Genomic DNA, 20,683 nt, shown 5'->3' with positions numbered 1-20,683 from the left:
ATTATGTTTTCCCTGTTTTGCCTCATTACTAGAAAGCTCAGAGTAACACCCCTGTCCCTTAAGATAAGCATATTTGCATTTTCTTTAGTGTTTGATTTTTCTATTTCTATTTTATGAAGTCATTGTTTTTGTCTTTAGTTAGTTGTAAGCTGCCTTGGGTCCTTTTGGAAAAGAGGCTTGACTATAAGCAAAGACATGAGTAAGACTGTAAAGACTCCCCCGACCCAGACAATGCATTGCTGACATCTCCAGGTGTTGCCAATAGTGGTCCTTAACAACCTAGGCAGCGATAACCACTGCTGGCTGACATTCAGTGATGCTGCAGCTGTTGAGGGCTCAGTGCGGGAGGAGCTGGAGGGGAAGCAGGCAGTAATGCAGTAATGGACGGTGCCATGGTTTGGCTCTATGCATCCATCTGTTTATGAACAGCCTGGTCCACTGAGCCTTTCAAGAATGCGTTGCCATGGAAATGGAAGAGAGAGGGTCCCCAAAGGACAATGGCTAAAGCCAGGCTGACTGACTGCAGGGTGGTTACCTTCTGCCTCCACTAGGAGGAGTAAGGGTATAGTTGAGCTTTCTTTCTATTTTCTATGCTCATGCTGAGTAAGAGACAGGAAAGAAAAGAGGCTGTTTGCAGGAAAGGACCATGAGATGGCATTTTTCTTTACCATGATCCAAGTGTTTTGTATGTACAATAGCAACACCCCAGGTATGAATTTATGGGCAATCATACAGGCAGCAAATGTGTGTCCTTTACCCAGGGGAGCTGTCTCATTAATTTGACTTCAGTTTAGTGAAGTAACTTTGTTCACAAAATACAAATAATGTAATACATTGTCTTTATTGTCTGACATTACAGATTCGTTTTACACTTTCCTTTTTTTTTTTTTTTACAGACCATGGGAATGAAGGGTAAAAATGTGTCCAGCATTTTGCAAACATTCTTTGTTACACACAAACACGCACAATGAATAATAGGAAAGAGAATACAGAAGAATGAAAGGGTACGTTGAAATCAGACAGGCTGTGGTTGTCATGGATCCATGGAAATAATGTCAAACTTTTTGATAAGACCGGCAGGTGGGCTATATTGTCATACACAGCTCGGTACATGCACTGGAAATGAAAGCTGCTTTTATTTTGCTTTTGTTTTATTCTTATTGTATTTTGAGCACGTTGCTCCCTCTGCTGGCTTCTGCACCAGGCCACGTGGTCAGACAGAGAGCTTCAGTTCAGCTACAGTTAGAGAGCCACAGGGTTCATATTTCCAGGGAAGATGTATGTAACCCCTTGTGAACTCCCAGAGCAGAAAGGTGCTTGGTGATAAGAGAAAGGCTGAAAGTTACCTATTCTTTGGAGATGGTCGTCAACCAATGGTAGGTATATTCTAGTCTGAGAAGTGAACAGCTGGCGTTCAGTCTTTCTCTTATTAGACTGAGTGCTTAATGGTGAGCAGTGGGGAACAGGGCTCAGTAATTAGGCAATGGGAGGAGATGTAATTGGCTAATTTTTACACCTTTTCAGTAAAATGGAAACTGAACTGAACATTCACAGGATGAGAGGATGTCGAGGTTAGCTTCTGAGTGCTAACTGAGGTAGAACCTCAGTGGGTTCCACCTAACGGACCATTAGTAATTGTGGTGAGTGTCTTTCTATTAAGAAAAGGGTCTGATCAACGACCCAGAAAAAGCATGAGACTGGTTTGAAACTTAGACCCTGGAGATTATAAGAGTTTCCAACAAATTAAATGTGTCCCCTGTTCTAAAAGATGTAATAGCTCTTCTTTTGATGTTGATGGTAGTTATAGTTATAAAAAATGCTAAATTTTATGTGTCTCAATTCAAGCACTACATTGAAAAGGAAGCAAATTAGTATATATATATATATTTCTCTTTCCAAACTGAAGCATGAACATACATTAGAGGCAAAAGCAATGAGAAAAACGGCAGGACGGCAGGCCCCTCCAACTGTTAGTTAAGACCTGCAGTAGGGCACATAACTTACTCCCTGCTTCAATTCTTCTTCCTACAGAAAGATTGAATCAATAATGGTTAGGTTACCCAGGGTTCCAATAAGAGCATGTACACAGTGTGAAGGAATAAAGGTGGGGGAAACCAAGCCTCTTCTACCTTGGTTACTTAGAGTTCCAAGTCTATTTAGGTATTTGAAACTATGGACCTGTGTCTTTCCTCCATGTATCCAGTCATCTTTCAACATGATTTCTCTCTTTATCCTGCAACTGGTACATCTTGATGGAATAGAATGCACTCAGGCTAAAGTGATGCCAAGATGGCTGGTGGTAAATAGACTCCTCTCCCATTGCTACAGTGACAGAAGCATAGAAATAGAACCAAAGGGCTGTTTTCAGTTTCCTGTCATTCGGTGACGGGAAAGATGGGACAGGCCCACTTTATTTGGTATATTTGGGGGAAAAAAACCAGAAAGAGCTGTCTGGATCATCAAATGAGATAATAGGGCAGAAACAGCAAGAGGTTATTAATTATCTGGTCCTGTCTTAACATGAGCTTCCCTGGTGGCTCAGATGGTAAAGAATCTGCCTGCACTGCGGGAGACACAGGTTTGATCCCCGGTTCAGGAAGATCCCCTGGAGAAGGGAATGGCAACCCACCCCGGTATTTTTGCCTGGAGAATTCCATGGACAGAGGATAGATAGTACAATAAAAACTGAATTTTATACTTTATATGTCTGATACAATGAAAAGTAAATTTTGTTCAGTAAAGATAAAGCATTTCCGATACTGATGGCAGGAAAAGTCGACTACAGGAATAAAGAATAAAGAAAAGAAAAGAAAAAAAAGTGTTATATTTACATCAGTGCCTGGGAGACAGTAGGTTTCAACAAATATCTGTTAACTGTTCTTTAAGTTTTGAAATTAAAAAATAAATACATAAAAGAAATAAAGGAAGGGAGAGAGAAAGAAAAGTAAGAAAGAGAAAGGGAAGGAAAAGAAGGGAAAGGAAAGGGAAGAAAGAAAGAAGAGGAAAGAAAGGAAAAAATACAGAAACAATAAATGATGGGGTGTCAGGGATGTAGGGGAGCCATAGATTGAAAGACCTTGTCTTGCAAGTGAGCTGTCCCAGAGACTTTGTGTTACTCTAAGATAAGCTTTAGTTCCTGCCTTTGGCATGTCACTGGCTCATGCTTGTTTACATCAGGCAGGATGACCACAGACCAGTGAAATGTCCACGGGAGCCATCAGGGACACGTGGCCATACGAGTCTACTTTTGAGTTGAAATGCAACTCTGTGCACTCTGACGAAGGGACTGAGATTTATGAAAGAGAGAATGCCAGTTCCCAATGAGAATTATTATTATAATACTCTGCATACCATCTTATTACATGCTCCACTTGTAGAAAAGTGAAGGAGATATTCCCATTTACGGTTTGCATTTGAAACCCAGAGAAATTATGTGACTTGCTGCTAAAGCCACACAGATTTGATAACATTTACTGAAATGAAAAAAGTTACTCCTCTTAATAAAACTATAATCACCAAAATTATTTTAATGTCTGTGTCTTCATTTTCTGAATTAGATATGAGCTTCTGTTCAGTTTAGTCAGAACTGCTGAAAGCTATGAAATGTAAAACATTTTTGAATAAATTCAGTTTTAGTAATATTACTTCCAAGGACAAAAGGAACTGGAAATGAGCCAACTGGAAATAACTTATGCCATGAAGGTCCTCAGTAGTCTGCTTCCATGAAATAGATAAGAATGAGCCCTACAATTGATGTTATCATTTGATGTGTCTAAGAAAAGATACTAAAACTGAGTTTGAAACCACTTTTTGGGGGAGGAAATCACATTTATAGTAATTGGAAAAACCATTGCACATTAGGTGCAAATTTTAAAATTTATTTTATTAATTAAATTTTTTTTTTTTTTACAAATGCCATAGTTGTAGGTCTAGGAAATAGCTATGTGAAACATCTTACCTTTAGTAGTTTCATGAGACCTTCTAACTGGACCATTAGCTCTCTCCGGCTCTCCTGGAGGGCAGACATTCTCTGCTCCAGCTCGTCCTTGCGCTGTCTAAGAAAGAAGTAGTCGTTGTTGTTAGAAACAGCACTCAACTCACTGAGCTAATCACATTTCCCAGTCTTGGAGCACTGGTGGACCACTAGAAAAAGGGCATCTCTGGGTCTCTGACATGATTACCTGGCAGGGAAATGTCAAATGAATGAACAATTATAGCTTGTTAGTCATTTAGTCGTGTGTGACTCTTTCAGACCCCAAGGACTGTAGCCTGCCAGGCTCCTCTGTCCTTGGGATTCTCCAGGCAAGAATGCTGGAGTGGGTAGCCATTCCTTTCTCCAGAGAACCTTCCTGATCCAGGGACTGCACCCGAGTCTCTTGGAGAAGGAAATGGCAACCCACTCTAGTGTTCTTGCCTGGAGAATTCCATGGACAGAGGAGCCTGATGGACTACAGTCCATGGGGTCCCAAAGAGTCACACATGACTTAGCGACTATCGCTCACTCATTCCTGCAATGCAAGCAGATTCTTTACCTTTTGAGATACCAGAGCAGCCAGGTGTATGTTTATTTGTTAAAAGTCACAGTAAAACAAAATTAAAATCCTACTGGATATTTACCCTCATCTATCCTGAATTAACCATTTAATAAAATATTTTCTGAATGCTTATTATGTCATGGGCTCTGTGCTGTGCCACTGGGTCCTCAGATAACAAACAAAACCCAAACAGCCACTGAAAAAGGCCAAACCCACAGATCCTCCAAGGCCAAGGACCCTCGTAAATCTCACAGGAAATACTGATTACTTTAGTGTCTGGAAATCAGATTCAGAAAAGTAAATTTTTCATTTTTAAGAATTGTTCAATTCTTAGTATGCAATGTGGTGCCTTTCAGAGGAGAACTTTTCCTTGTACATAGTTTTATAGTCGATCTAAATTTTCTGGTTTGCGTTTAGCTGCTTAGAGTGAAGTCAGAAAAAAGGAGTTCCTACACAACTGTTGTAATAATCTACAAGGTTTGTGTTTGCTTAACTTTGTTTTGCAAAACTTCTATCAGCTGTCAACAAGAATGAAAACCAGGAAGGACACAAATACTAACGACTCACATTTCTGAAGTATATTTTCCAAATCTATTTCAATCTCTTATTTCATGACTGTTAGTGAAAAAATGATATATACAATTTATTCCTTGCCCCAAGGGCTTCTAATTCTGAAATACTAGAAATTGTATTTTTAAAAATGTATGGATGCCTTAACCATACATGTGTTAATGTATGAATGGACATGTCTGGCCTCAATGACACAGGCATAATATTAAGTGTAGCTTATAGCAGGGACTCTGAAATGAGAAATGGACAACATAAAACTGTCACACTGGGTTAGGTCAGTGACTCATCCCGTTGAAAGATATTTTGTGGGAGGACAGGTGATGGATATAAATGAGACATTTCTAATTTGCTTTCATATAGGCTTTCTCTATAACGATTTATGAATTTAAAATTTATAAACATGTCACTTTTAAAATATATTTATATATTTGGCTTTTATTGCTACTTAAAGTTTATTTTGAGAGCAATCCTTCTGTTGATTTTGTTTGCAATTGTCCTTTTTCTGAATCTTGAGGATAAGGAACACCATAATTTTATAGACCTTAATGGTATCCTATTTTAGTCTTTTGTCTTGCTGGTCTGTAGAATTCTAATTCTGAAAAAGTCTTGCCCAATTCAACAATATTCTTCAGTGACAACTCTATTAGCTGTCTTTTCCTTTGATCTTGTCTGCACGTGGTGTTCCAGCTACATCCTCGGTAGGGCTAGGCAGAAGGTAGATAATGCTTCTGATTTATTTCCAGTTCTCTTCTAGATGCTGTTTTGTAATTTTTGGCCTTGTGAGAGCTAAAGGCCAAAAGCACTTTGAGAGGAAGGTTAAAGCAAACTCTTCAAATTATAGATAAGAAATATTAAAAGAAGCATCTAAAAACCATCAGAAAAAATTAACTTACAGTAATGTATAATTAATCAACATTGAAATAGCCTTATTTGTATTTATCTTAAGTAGTACTCTTTCAAAACATGAGATTTACTCTTTCATGTGTTGGACTGAAATAAAGAAAAAAATTTTTTTTTAATAATGTCTTCTCTGTAAGTGTTTACACCAATGGTTACTAAATGTGGGTTTGATAACAAAACTGTGGTGCAGCCTCCAGTGTTCCAAGGAAAACTGAGAAGACCTGGACTAAATAGTGATTTTATTTTCTTAGAGCTAAATAGATTCACTCTAAAAGAATGCCTTTTATTCTGATATTCTGTCAGATTATTTTTAATTTTGTGTGTGTTAAAACCTACTTTCTTTAGGAGAGTGTTGGGATAATAGGCAAAAATTTTAATATGAACTGTATATTGCTTAGTCGCTAAGTTGTATCCAACTCTTTGGATTGTATGACCCCATGGAATGTAGCCCACCAGGCACCTCTGTCCCTGGAGATTCTCCAGGCAAGAATACTGGAGTGGGTTGCCATACCCTCTTCCAGGGGATCTTCCTAACCCAGAGACTGAACCCAGGTCTCCCACATGGCAGGTGGATTCTTTACCATCTGAGCCCACCAGGGAAGGCTGAACTGTATATTAATAATAGATAATCATTATAAATATCAATATTAACTTTTCTGAGTTTGATGATGATACCATAGTTATAGAAGAAAATGTCTTTCTTTCTTCTTAGAAAATATATAATAAGTATTTAGGGGTAAAGGGTTTTGATGTCTACAGTTTACTCTCAAATGACTCATCAAAAATGTGTGTGTAGTTTACATATGTAAACTTATATAGGAAGATAGAAAAGAGTGTGACAAAATGTTTGCAATCTCTAGGTGAAGCATAGAAGGGAACCTTAATGTGATATTCTTAAAACTCTTCTGTAGGTGTAAATTGTTTTTCAAAATAAAAAGTTAAAAAATATACTGCATTCATGAAACATGCTAACAGGTGATGGTAGTTCAAAGATGTCATTATAGGGACTTTCCTGGTGGTCCAGTGATTAAGAATCTGGCAGCCAATGCAAGGGACACGAGTTTGATCCCTGGTCCAGGAAGATCCCACCTGCCATGGAGCAACTAAGCCTTGCACCACAACTACTGGGCCTACGCTCTAGAGCCTGTGGTCTGCCACAAGAGAAACCACTGCAACAAGAAGCCCATGCACCGCAACCAAGAGTAGCCCTTGCTTGCTGCAAATATAGAAGCTTGTGTGCTGCAACTAAACCCTAGTATAGCCCAAACAAAGTTGTTACACGGTGAAACAAAAAGTTCTTAACTTTGTGTTGTTTCCCCACACCAAAAAAAAAAAAAAAAAAAAAAATTAAGCTAGTTTAATGAAATTCAAGTCTGGAAACCATAGACCTGCATCAGAGATTATAATTCACAAAAAAAGTCTCTTTATATTAATAAGTTTTCTCAAAGAATAATCTCATATACCTTAAAAAGAATGCAACTTTGGGGTATATAATATGCTTGTTTTTTTAGATAAGAGATAAATATGAAAATTTATAATTGTTTTTCTTTCCGTTTGTAGTGTGAAGTTGTTCACAGTTTAATAGTTTCTTCTTTAGAGAAGATGGTATTATCTTTGCAAATACAATTCTTTAGCTGTCTCTTAATGGTTTTGCAGTGGGAAGGCTCACTAGATCACCTTGCAAACTTTCCCTCAGATTTCCCTATCCAATATGGGAAGGAAAGACCTGGGGAACCACATGGAATGCTGCAGGCCTTTCTCAGCTTCATCTGTGTCTCTTGATTGCCTGTATTCTAAAAATTAATATTAGGGTAAGACCTTTGACTCATGTGAATCTGACTTGCCAAGCTAATCCACTGTGTTAACTCAATATGTAACTCTCATCCTCCAGTGGCTTCCTGTTGTGGGATTGATAGCAATTTCCTCAAGATGGTCTGCATGGCCACACAGCATCACAGTCTACCCCCATCTACATCTACAGCTCCAGCTCTTACCATGCACTTGTTTGCTCACTGCATTCTAGGTCAACAAAGCTTTCAGTTCCAAAAAAGATACCAGATTTGCCCTTGCTATTTGGTGTTTGTACATATGGCATCTGCTAAGTCGCTTCAGTCGTGTCTGACTCTGTGTGATCCCACAGATGGCAGCCCACCAGGCTCCCCCGTCCCTGGGATTCTCCAGGCAAGAACACTGGAGTGGGTTGCCATTTCCTTCTCCAATGCATGAAAGTGAAAAGTGAAAGTGAAGGTGCTCAGTCATGTCCGATTCTTTGCAACCCCATGGACTGCAGCCTACCAGGCTCCTCCACCCATGGGATTTTTCCAGGCAAGAGTACTGGAGTGAGGTGCCATTGCATCTATTTACCAGTAAACCCTTTCATCAGCTATTTCCAGCTCCCTCCACTGTCCATAATCCCCATTCACCGGGTATTTATCTTTCATGCTTCAACTCAAACAATCCTTCTTCATGGTAACTTCTGACTGATGTAGCAGCTTTGATAATTATGTCTTTTTTTTTTTAAAGGAAGATTCCTTATAGAACTTATCACAGTTAATAATCACACTGTTATTTGTGTAACTATTTGATTTATGTCATTTTCCTACTTGACCACAAATTCTATGAGACCAGGAACAATATCTTTTTCAACTCAGTTCTGGGCACACGGCATTTTAGAAATATTTGTTAAACTGAACTAACTGAATAATCAAATGATAGCAGTGTATATTGTCCAGAGGCTGGGAATCAAGTAAGTGCTTATTATAATAGTCTAGGCAGGAGAAAATTAAGACCCAAGGAAAGGAGAGGCTTCCCAGGTGACACTAGTGGTAAAGAACCCCCCTGCCATTGCAAGAGACTTAAGAGATGGGGGTTCGATCCCTGGGTGAGGAAGATTCCCTGGAGGAGGGCATGGCAACCCACTCCAGTATTCTTGCCAGAAGAATCCCATGGACAGAGGAGCCTAATAGGCTACAATCCATAGGATCACAAAGAGTTGGACATGACTGAGAACACATGTATGCAAGGAAAGGAGAGAGAATCTACCTGTGATGCTCACTGTGCAGGATTTCGGGCAAGTTATTTCACTTCTGTGAACCTCAGTTTCTTTACAGAAAGACTGTAGTAGTAAGGGGCTTCCCTGTTGGCTCAGATGGTAAGTAATCTGCCTGCAATGTGGGAGATGCAGGTTTGATCTTTGGGTCAGGAAGACCCCCTGGAGGAGGAAATGGCAACCCACTCCAGTATTCTTGCCTGGTGAATCCCATGGACAGAGGAGGCTGGGGGCCTACAGTCTGTGGGGTCTCAAAGAGTCAGACATGGCTGAGGGACTAACCCTTTCCTTTCCCTATAATAGTAATGGCCATTCCCCCAGGTCTTTTACAGCAACTGTATGAAAGTGTGACAGTGTTAGGTACAGCTTAGTACATAGGAAGCATCTATGAAATGCCTGTCCTATAATGCTACTCAGTTGCCAGATCTGGGTTGTAAACTTGGCTTTCAACTTTGTCATATCGCATAAGGGAAATGCGATCATTTAGAAAGGTTGTGGTGCCCTTAAGATAAAAATAAACTATGTGTTCATGAAAAGCAAAGCACTGATCTTGCTGCCCTCATTTCCCTGGTAAAGAAATTTCTCCTGATGGCTTCTCAATAAGAGGCCCAGAAAAGCTATAATAGATGGAGGAGACCTCTGTCAAAGCTACAAAAAGGAGCTCCTTTGGCAGCTTCACATGGTCACCCCTCAGTGTGAACTCAAGGCCAAAGTAATAATTAGCAAGAGGTCACTGTTTTGGAACTCTTGAAAAGTATGAAATGACTAAAGGATAAAACATCCCGAGAAGGGTTTCTGGGTATTTGTGAAACTTCCAAATTGTTAAAGTGCTTAGCACAGTATAAGTGGTTCATCAGTATCCAGAGAAATATCCTTCGAGGGAGGGTACTTATTCCAGGCAGAAGAAATGTGGAGAATATGGAATGTCTGCTAAGTCGCTCAAGTTGAGTCCGACTCTTTTGTGGCCCCTTGGACTGTAGCCTGCCAAGCTCCTCTGTCCATGGGATTTCCCAGGCAGCGATACTGGGGTGGGTTGCCATTTCTTCCTCCAGGGAATTTCTGGACCCAGTGATCAAACCCAGGTCTTCTGTGTCTTCTGTACTGGCAGGCAGATTCTTTACCACTGAGCCCCCTGGGAAGCCCGCACACAAATCTGCATGCATGCATGCATGCATGCTAAATCGCTTCAGTTGTGTCCAACTCTTTGTGACCCTATGAACTGTAGCTCACCGGGCTCCTTTGTCCATGGGAATCTCCAGGCAAGAATACTGTGCTCTCCTCCACAGAATCTTCCCGACCCAGGGAACTTGCATCTCCTGCATTGACTGGTGTTTTTTTTTTTTTTTTTTTTACCACCTGGGAAACCTGGAGAATATGGAGGCAGGCAAGTAAATCAGCTCGGATGTAGGTGTTTCAGGTCTCAAGCTGGATGCGTGGGCCACCCTCTGATGGTGATGGCCAAAACTCTAGAAGTTCCCCACCAAGTCAGACTCCTTAGTATGGCTTTAAACTCAGCTAGGGTCATGAGAGGGGTTCCCAGGTGGTGCTAGTGGTATAGAATATGCCTGCCAATGGAGAAGATGTAAGAGACACAAATTTGATCCCTGGGTTGGGACAATCCTGTGAAGGAGGGCATGGCAACCCACTCCAGTATTCTTGCCTGGCAAATGCCCATGGACAGAGGAGCCTGGCAGGCTATGGTCCATAGAGATGCAAAGAGTCAGAGAGGACTGAAACGACTTAGTATGCATGCACATACTAGATTCAACTTTCTTTACTTGTGAGTCTGAAGGGCTGACATAATCCTATTTGGCAAAATATGCTACTTTCAAGCAGTGATATACTTTCATAAGCCCTTGAGGAGGAGGAAGAGGATGTAAAACATTCTTTTCCTTTTCATTTTCATCCCTTCTGGGTGATGGTGTAGCAGAATATGCAAGAACTGCTAAAACATTTCTCTGAAAGTAGGACCAGAAATCACATATATTGAAAAGGAAGACTTTATATTTCTTCCATTAAATTATTTTGTTCTTCTAAAGTATGATGTGATCTCTGCATATCCAGAAGCCTCTACAAGCTGCAAGCTCTACACATCTCCTTTCCATAACTCAGGCCTTTGGTGGGTCTCCCCCTCCAGTCAAATGTATGAGCCTGGGGAGACTGGATCCCACCTGAGAGGCAGGGCCTGCTCCCTGGCCCGGTGTGCTGAGCGCTCAGATGTGAATATGTCCACAGAGCTGGGTTAGAGTGGAGCCCCTAGAAAGATCCATGCAACCAACCGGGACTTGGTAAAACACAAATACAGCCATACAGAATGTGCTAAATTTAGTCTCCTTGTAAGGAGGAAGTTAACGTGTTAGTTGCTCAGTTGGGTCTGACTCTGGGTGGCTCCATGGACACCAGGCTCCTCTATCCATAAGCTTCCCAGGCAAGAATACTGGAGTGGGTTGCCATTTCCTTCTCCAGGGGTTCTTCCCGACCCAGGGATTGAACCCAGGTCTCCTACACTGCAGGCAGATTCTTTACCGTCTGAGCCACCAGAGTAAGCAAGTGGCGCTCTAATGCTGACAAGGGGCGCTCTAATTTCTGAGCAGACGCATCTGTTCTTATTATAAAAAGTTAATAAGAGTTAGTTGCCTTGGAGTTAGATATACCTGAAAGACACTTGGCATCCAAACTGAAAGATGGAAAGAATGCTATACTTGCTGACTATGACTGCCTTGTGAAATATGACATTTCCACTAGGGAGTATCTTTGGGTTATGTTTGCATTGCTTTCCATTCAGACAGGTTTGGGTCAGTGCCATATTCAAGGCATGTTGGTAAGTCTGAAGCAGAGCCCCTGGTCTGACTCCTTTTGCATGTGCTCACAGTCCTGTTCCAGGCCCTGCTGCTCTCTACAGTCTGAGGCTGAGAAGTACCCTGAAATTCAGGGGTGGAACCAAATGATCTTCTTCAGTCCTTTCCAAGAATATTTCATGATGACCAGCTAGGTGACACTAGGCCTTTAAATTCATTTGCAGAACAAGAAGGTGTGAGGATCTGTACAGAAAAATCTTAGGGACCAAGAGTTGGAGAGAATTTATGGGTCACAGATAAATTTTTTAATTTAAAAAGTGATGATTATTTAATTCTTTACTTGTTTGTTTTGTTGATCACTTTTATCATAAACATATTGTTGATAGTGCAAATAACTAAAAAGAGTTGAATTCATATGTTTTTTCCAGTAAGACAGACATAGAGAACAAACTAGCAGTTACCAGAGGGGAGAGAAAAGTGGGGGATGGGAGATACAGGGCTAGGCATTAAGAGGTACAAACTATTATGTATAAAATAACCTGCAAGGATATATCGTACAATATGGGGAATATAGCCAATAGTTTATAAAAACCATAAATGAAGTATGGGGCTTCCCTGGCGGCTCAGGTGGTAAAGAATCCACCTGCAATGCAGGAGACCCAGGTTTGATCCCTGGGTCGGGAAGATCCCCTGCAGAAGGGAATGCCTACCCACTCCAGTATTCCTGCCTGGAGAATTCCATGAACAAAGGAGCCTGGAGGGCTACAATCCATGGGGTCACAGTCTGATGTGACTGAGCAACTAAGCACACACAGAACAACTTCCATAATATCATACTTACATAATAACTGACATCAACTATACTGTAATTAAAAAACAGAATGCACTATAAATTTTTTTCTTCTAGTGAAACATTTGGTTTTGGATCTGAAGAACACTGTGTCCTTTTCTCTGCGTCAAAGAAAAAAGTAAAATGTAAATAACTTCTTTTCCCAGACCCCCAAATCTCAGCAATTAGATGTGTGCTATAAAAATAAAAGCAAAAAAAAAAAAAAATAAATAAATAAAAGCAAACAGACACTGGCAGCTACGGAGGTTGACGACCATTTTCTGGCGGACACTGTCAGATGGTATGGACGATCTCAAACACTGCCCTTCCTGAGATGCCCTGGGCTCCTTTTCTTACCTGAGGAGCCGCAGCTCTGCCAGCAGAGTGGGGTTCTGCTGCGCCTTCTCCGGCGTGGGCTGAGAAGCTTGTTCATGCTCTAGCCGCAGCCTCTGGATCTCCTGTAGGATTTCTCTTGGGAGAGAGGAGGAAGGAGAGAAACCTAGTCAGTTAACTTCCAGGACGTCTAGGATCTAACATGTGAGCTGATCAGGGTCACCAGAGCAAAGAAAGATGGGGTTGTCCTATGTGTTGGAGCAAAACCTATCCTCATGAACTGACGGTGTTTATGAGGTGTTGGCTATAGCTAAGTTGTGTTAGGGGACTGTTGACTGAAGTTGTCTGCATTGGTCAGGCACGGTGATAACTGATGATAACTGCTTGCTTGAGTTGTCTCACAACAGAGGTTCAAATAAGTAACATGCTGTGCTGCTGCTGCCAAAAACTAACTGGGAGAATCTGGGAGGGACCGAAGGAGGGAGGAGATGACCAACCTCCTAGAATCCTTTGCACCAGAATCCATCTTGGCTGAGAGTTGTGCTTACCACCAGGAACGACCCTGAGTGTTAGTCGCTCAGTCATGTCCAATTCTTTGCGACTCTCTGGACTGTAGCCCCCCAGGCTCCTCTGTCCATGGAATTCTCCAGGCAAGAATACTGGAGTGGGTGGCCATACCCTTCTCCAAGGAAGGATCCTGAGTCAGACCAAATATGGGCCAAGCAAGATGACTGGGCAGAGACAACCTGGAAACTGACCCCGATTACCATAAAACCTGAGACTGTGAATCAGGAGGCAGAGCAGTCCTCCTGTGTTCCCGTGCGCTGCTCGTCCCCTGGGGCATCCTTCGCAACGAAGTCTTTTGCTTTGTCAGCACGTGTGTCTCCTTGGACAATGCATTTCCCAGTGTTAGACAAGAGCCCACTCTCAGGCCCTGCAAGGGGTCCCTCTCCCTGCAACAGTTGAGTGCTGTGGAAGGGATACTGCTTTCATCACCAGTACATCCTAGGAACCAGGAAGGTCTGCTTGTGTCATTGGAACCTTCAAGCTGCTTGTTCTCCCCAGGACCTAATCTCTCTAGTCAGTAATATAATGCTGCGGTAAAGTCTTCAACTTTGCAAAGCGCACTGCTTAAGAGATGAAAATGAATCTTCCTCTTATTTATGATCTCAGTCTGACACCTTAAACTACCTGCAGATACCAAGTAAGAGATGCTTGGAAGGAAAATAAGGATAAATGGCATTCATTTTATGAAACTAAATAACCTCATTCTCACACCAGGAGTGAAATTCTTCTCACTGAATTTATCTGGAAAGCTCCCAGTTAGGCAAAATTCTTTCCCTTTTCTTAACATTTTCAACCTTAACAATGGATCTCAATGAGGGTAGCCTTAAGAAGGAAAGTGCTTTAAAAGGATTCACTGTAATTGAGTCAGTGACCCAAGAGAGCTACTGGTGTGACCTCAGTCAGGGGTGAGACGTGTCTGTCTATTATTAATGTTGGGGTCTGGTCTGCCTTGCGTTGGGGTGAACGTTAGGCCAGCCATAAAGGATAGGTGACCGACGCAAAGCAAATTATCCCTAAGTGAGTTAGATGCTATTAGGCAAGGTTACAAGCCATGGATTCTTGGGGGAGGGGTCAGCCTCCTATCCAGTAAAATGCAGAAGAGCCAGTAAGACAGAACAAAGCACCGAGAATAAGAATGGAAGGTGAACTTGGTGAGCAAGGGGGCTGGGTGACTTTCCATCTGAAAGGCTGATTTACAGTATTCTGCGCCACAAACACGCCAGCATCAAGAAGCTAATTATGAGTGAGTCATTGTCCCTCTCATGGATATGGACCATAATTCAGTGGTTTTCAACTTTTTTTTTGCTCCACCTTAGTGTTTCAAGGTGGAAATTTTTCTTTAAAAGGAAACTTCCATGGAAACCCAGCATATTAGACAGTTAAGAAACTTCTCTGGTTAAAGAAGGGGAGCGCCTTGCACCATTGGCTCTTCTTCCTTCCTTTTTGTGCATACAGTTGCTTCAGTTGTGTCCGACTCTGTGTTATCCTATGGACTGCAGCCTGCCAGGCTCCACTGTCCCTGGGATTCTCCAGGCAAGAAGACTGGAGTGGGGCCATGCCCTTCTCCAGGGGATCTTTCCAACCCAGGGATCAAACTGGCATCTCTTTCAACTCCTGCACTGGCAGGTGGGTTCTTTACCTCTAGCACCACCTGGGATGCCCCTTCTTCCTCTTCATGCACCCCTACAGGGCCCCTGGGGTCCCAGAGAGCTCAGCCTGAACATCAGTGAACTGAGATTTCCACGTTCCTCAGGGCTAACATCCTGACATTCTGTGACTTCCACTTGTTCTCTTTGTTGATTCTGAGGACAGAACCATGACAGAACCATTTTGCCCCAAAGAAGGAAAATAGGGAAGCAGCTCTAGCAGAAAAGAACATAATGATAAGATAGGCAAGGAGCACGAAGTGCTTAGACTACACCTAGGAACTGTGTTGTCTCCTTGTATGTGTGTGTGTGCTCGGGCCTAAGTAGTCATTGTCTTCTTTAGTCTTATTTAATCCTCCTAACAGTTCTATTAGGAACTGTTCTATATACAGGGACTGCTATTATCTGTTTCATGAATAAGGGAATCAAAACATAGACTAGTTACAACTCTTGTCCAAGTTTAATATCTAGGTGGTAGTGGTCATTTGAACTCAGGTTGGTGTGCCCCAAACCTCATATATATCAGACTCCTTTAGTCTCCATTACTTGGTCTGACAGGTGTAGCCTAGGCAGGCTGTGACTTGCTGCTGCTGCTGCTGCTAAGTCGCTTCAGTTGTGTCCGACTCTGTGCGACCCCATAGACGGCAGCCCACCAGGCTCCCCCGTCCCTGGGATTCTCCAGGCAAGAACACTGGAGTGGGTTGCCATTTCCTTCTCCAGTGCATGAAAGTGAAAAGTGAAAGTGAAGTCGCTCAGTCGTGTCCGACTCTTAGCGACGCCATGGACTGCAGCCCACCAGGCTCCTCCGTCCATGGGATTTTCCAGGCAAGAGTACTGGAGTTGGGTGCCATTGTCTTCTCTGAGGCTGTGACTTAGACAATGTAATTTGAAGAGTCTTGCTACTCCTAATACTAACTCCAACTGGCTCCTCTAAGTATGCTGTAAGGAAGCATTATTTTCTAAAGATCACTGCTGAAACATCTATGAACTACCTAGGGTAGTCACAAAGTCAAGCGAGCAATTCTATAGTTCCTTGAAGCCCAGAGATCTGATTACTGGGTTAACTGTCACTTTGGAGACCATGGGATCCCTGGGTGATTTCCATGGTACAGGAACTGTGACCTGGATAAGCTTCTGGGACACGGTTCTGGCGTCATCCGTGGGGTTGAGGCTGCTGGCTTAGAGAGATGAGTTCGGGATGGACTAGATGCTCTTTAGGCATGGAGTGGGGAAGGAACTCAGGGACAGGACGAAGGTCTCTTCCTGCCATCTTTTCTCATTCCCATTCCTCTATTCTCTTGCTGGTCCTTCAGAAAGTACCATCCCCAAACGCCCGAGAACTAAGCAGGACTGGTAGCATGGCACACCCAGCACATTCATGGGGCCTCTTGCTGATTCTGGAATCCCATGTGGAGGTACAAATTCCTGGGTTATTTCCTTAAAGGAAGTCCCGATTTCCCCCTCGAGTCTCTTCCCATGTGGCTCTCGTGGTAAAGAACCCCCCTGCCAATGCAGGAGAGACATGGGTTTGTCCCTGGGTCGGGAAGACCCCCTGGAGGAGGAAATGGCAACCTGCTCCAGTATTGTTGCCTGGAGAATCCCATGGACAGAGGAGCCTACAGTCCACAGGGCTGCAGAGTCAGACAGGACTGAAGCAACTTAGCACACACGGATGACATCCCCATGCTGAGTGGAAGCAGAGAACTGGAAGGGAGAATAAATGCTTTGGAAAGGTAGAAGAGTAGATCAAAACTGCTACCAAGATTAGCTATTTGTGTGCTTGTAAATTTTCACTTTAGTCTTTTTTTCTAAGAATATGAAAATGTCCTGAATTTTTACCTTCCTTTTAACTTTTTTCTGTAGAACTTCAAAGAATAGCTTGACCATTTATACCAAGATTTTCAGGTCAGACTCTACAGGCATGTAACAATGATCACAACTTTCTCCTTTACCAGTTTGATCTCAGAAGCCACATCAGTGTTAAAAGATGGGATTAAATTTTAAGACATTTTGGTGCTGCTCTGAGAAATACAAGTTGTTTTTATGTGAGGCTTACTCAGCCCTGAGTTTAGGATCTGACTCAGCAATTTATTACTTTCTTACTCAGTATATATTTGCTGAGCTTCTACAGTGTTTCAGTGTACCAGGCATGGTCCTGGAACCCAGGGGCCATTTGTCATGGACTCAGTTCTCAAAGAAATTCCATATCTGTCAGACGAGACAGAGAATAAGAAGGAAACAGACACTTGAATGCCATTTGAGCTGAGACCTGAGCGGTGAGGAAGAGCGATCTCTGCAGAGACCCTGAGGAAGAGCTCTGTAAGCTAGGAGGACAGCCAGTACTTGAAAGGCTGTAAAGAAAGAAAGAAGCAGGAGTGTAATGAGTGAGGTAGGCAGTGGCTGGAAAGGGAGGCAGGAATCAGGTCAGGTTGGAACGGAAAAATCACCAGAGGTTTTGAACAAGAAATAACATGATATGATTTATATATTATAAAGTGACAGGTTGCCCTGAGTGGGAATGGAGGAGATGAAGCGCCAGGTTTTGGGGAACTCTCACAGAGCAGACGGTGAGTCAATCTGTGTTAATAAAGAGGAAAACCTCCTGATGGACGGGGCATGGAAATGTTTGGCTTGAACGAGTGGGTGATGGTGGTGTCCCCAGATGCCCCTTTAGCCTGCGATCCTCACAGGGCCCTCCCTGGTGAGACTTCTACTTGTCTCTGGGTGATTAAGATACTTAGTCTTTAGCACCCAGTGGGGGCCCTTCTGCCTTAGGCAGCTCCTTAACAAAAATAAGTATCTCAGAAAAAGGGAAATGATACTATCTAGGGACATTACATTAATTGTATTGACATCTCAGAATATATATATATGTTTGTTTTTTTCCCTCATGAAGTTTCTGATGATCTAAAATTTAAAGATTAGTTTTTCAGAAGCAGCTTCACTGACTCTAGATGACTTCTCTTATATTTATATGCCTACAGGGTGAAAAAAACCTGGACAGTTAAAAGCATGACTATAGGTTACTAATGAGCGGGCACTCTGATCATAAAAGCCAGTCTGTCTAAAGTCTTACCTGTTCTTGTTCTCTAGTTCTGCGATCAGCTGCCTTTGTTGCTTATTTGCATCAATGGTGAAGGAGATGTCAGGGGCGCCCCTCTGCTGAGCTGGCTGCTGTAAAATACGTGGTTTACACTATTTAGTATCGGGCAGGGGAATCTATGTGTGTTTGAAAAGACAGGAGTCGTGAGATATGCACATGAAAGAGACAACCATTTTTATCAAAACAAAAAAAGCAAAACACATAAAATTAAACGGCCGTTCCTCTCCTAAGGACCAGCTTTTGGGGAGGTCTGGAGCACATTTATGGGATGGAAAGCATAAAAGAATTCTTTTGCAGGCAAATACACAAAACGTGGGAAAAACTGGTTCCAAATTTCTGATATTGGGGAGCGAGTTCATTCTTGCCATGCTGTTCCCAGTGCAGCTATTTTTTTCAGTAAAGGGCTTTCCTTGTGGCTCAGATGGTAAAGAATCCACCTGCAATGCTGGAGACCTGAGTTCTATCCTTGGGTCTGGAAGATCCCCTGGAGAAGGAAATGGCTACCCACTTCAGTAAATGAATCACTGCTGAGGTATCTTTCTCTAGAATTACTGTTCAACCACTGTAATATATAATTTAAAAATGTATAGTTTTAAAGTGAAAGTGAAAGTTGCTCAGTCGTGTCCTACTCTTAGTGACCCTGTGGACTATACAGACCATGGAATTCTCCAGCCCAAGGATATTGGAGGGGGTAGCCTATCCCTTCTCTAGCAGATCTTCCCCACCCAGGAATCAAACCAGGGTCTCCTGCATTGCAGGAAGATTCTTTACCAACTGAGCTATCAGGGAAGGCTATAGTTTTAAAGTCAGAGTTATTATGACTTTTCTTCTCTTCTTTTGGTCAAAATACTTCCAGCATTTCTTTACTCATATATGTAATTTTATGTTGATGGGTTGCAACCAGCTTTAACAACTGATATATATGCAGTCACCACTTTCTCCCTTCTTATATAATCACATATATTTATATAGAAGAATATGATTATATAAGAATTATATACATGCCTATATATGATTAGATATCTTATATATGATTTTATAACAATAGATATGTATATATAGCTCATATACTGTATTTATCTGTGCTGTCCTGTGCTGTGCTTTGTCGCTCAATCGTGTCCGACTCTTTGTGACCCCATGGCTGTAGCCCACCAGGTTCCTCTGTTCATGTGGATTCTCCAGGCAAGAATACTGGAGTGGGTCGCCATGTGCTCCTTCAGGGGATGTTCCCAACCCAGGGATCGAACCCAGGTCTCCTGCATTGCAGGTGGATTCTTTACCATCTGAACCACCAGAGAAGCCCAAGAGTACTGGAGGGGGTAGCCTATCCCTTCTCCAGGGGATCTTCCTGACCAAGAATCAAATCAGGGTCTGCTGCATTGCAGGCAAATTCTTATTCAGCTGAGCTACCAGGGATGCTGTGTGTATATGTGTATGTGTATTTAGTGAAGAGATTATTTGATATCATTTTATAGAAAAAGGGTCAAGACTTCCCTTGTGGTCCAGAGGTTAGGAATTCACCTGCCAATGCAGAGAACACAGATTCGATTTCTGTTTGGGAAGATTCCACATGCTAGAGGGCAACAAAGCCCATGAATCACAGCTACTGAAGCCCGCACGCCCTATAGCCCAGGCTCCACCCACAAAAAGAAGCCATGCAGTGAGAAGCCTGCAACTAGAGAAGTCCGCATGGAACAGTGATGAAGACCCAGCACAATCAATCAATAAATAACAGGGTCAGATTATGTAGATTTCCCTGTGCTTTCTTTGCTCTACAATACATTATAAAAATACCCCCCAATTTTTAAAGCTTATTAAAAAAATCACAACAAGTCTTTCTACCACAGAATGTCAAGCTTTAAAAAAATAGCACCCATTGTCTAAGCCCAAAGATATGGAGAAACACTGCTTGAATTTTAATTTCAGAAAACTAACTGTAGGGAAAGGTCTAAACTTGGTGAAGCTCTGGCTTTCATAAAGTTTTTCTATCACTTTTTAATTTAGCATTTCTTTTAACAAAGATACAATTTGTATTGCTAATGAAGAATTGTGAGGTCCTATATTTTATATTTGAAATGGTCTTCTACAGCTAAGTCTGGCCTTTGGCACCTTTGACATGTGATGAAGGTTTTTTTTTTTTTAATTTTATAACATCATTTTCTCTTTCTTGTACATATTTTGTATATGTTTTGTGTTCTGTGCTCAGTTGCTTGCTGCTGCTGCTGCTAAGTTGCTTCAGTCATGTCCGACTCTGTGCAACCCTAGGGACAGTAGCCCACCAGGCTCCTTTGTCCATGGAATTCTCTAGGCAAGAATACTGGAGTGGGGTGCCATTTCCTTCTCAGTTGCTTAG

General features: G+C 42.1%; 1 protein-coding gene across 31 annotated transcripts in view; it reads right to left on the bottom strand.

Annotated features, from left to right (window-relative positions):
• DTNA (dystrobrevin alpha) overlaps nucleotides 1-20,683 on the bottom strand; it is a 443,139-nt gene that overhangs the window by 24,454 nt on the left and 398,002 nt on the right. For 13 of the 31 annotated variants that reach the window (XM_040264818.1, XM_040264817.1, XM_040264819.1 and 10 more), the window contains 4 exons: nucleotides 18,304-18,401; nucleotides 13,039-13,152; nucleotides 3,959-4,055; nucleotides 2,005-2,025 (listed from right to left, as the gene is read on the bottom strand). In XM_040264818.1, the coding sequence (XP_040120752.1) occupies nucleotides 2,005-2,025; nucleotides 3,959-4,055; nucleotides 13,039-13,152; nucleotides 18,304-18,401 (330 nt within the window). Of the gene's footprint in view, nucleotides 1-822; nucleotides 2,780-3,894; nucleotides 4,056-13,038; nucleotides 13,153-18,303; nucleotides 18,402-20,683 lie in introns of those variants that run through there. The other 18 variants (XM_040264826.1, XM_040264836.1, XM_040264830.1 and 15 more) reach the window with 9 other exon arrangements.

The sequence above is a fragment of the Oryx dammah genome, unplaced genomic scaffold, assembly GCF_014754425.2.
Source record: "Oryx dammah isolate SB20612 unplaced genomic scaffold, SCBI_Odam_1.1 HiC_scaffold_22, whole genome shotgun sequence".
NCBI lineage: Eukaryota > Metazoa > Chordata > Mammalia > Artiodactyla > Bovidae > Oryx > Oryx dammah.
The sequence above is the reverse complement of the archived record's forward strand: the minus strand, read 5'-3'. Positions and strand labels throughout refer to the sequence as shown.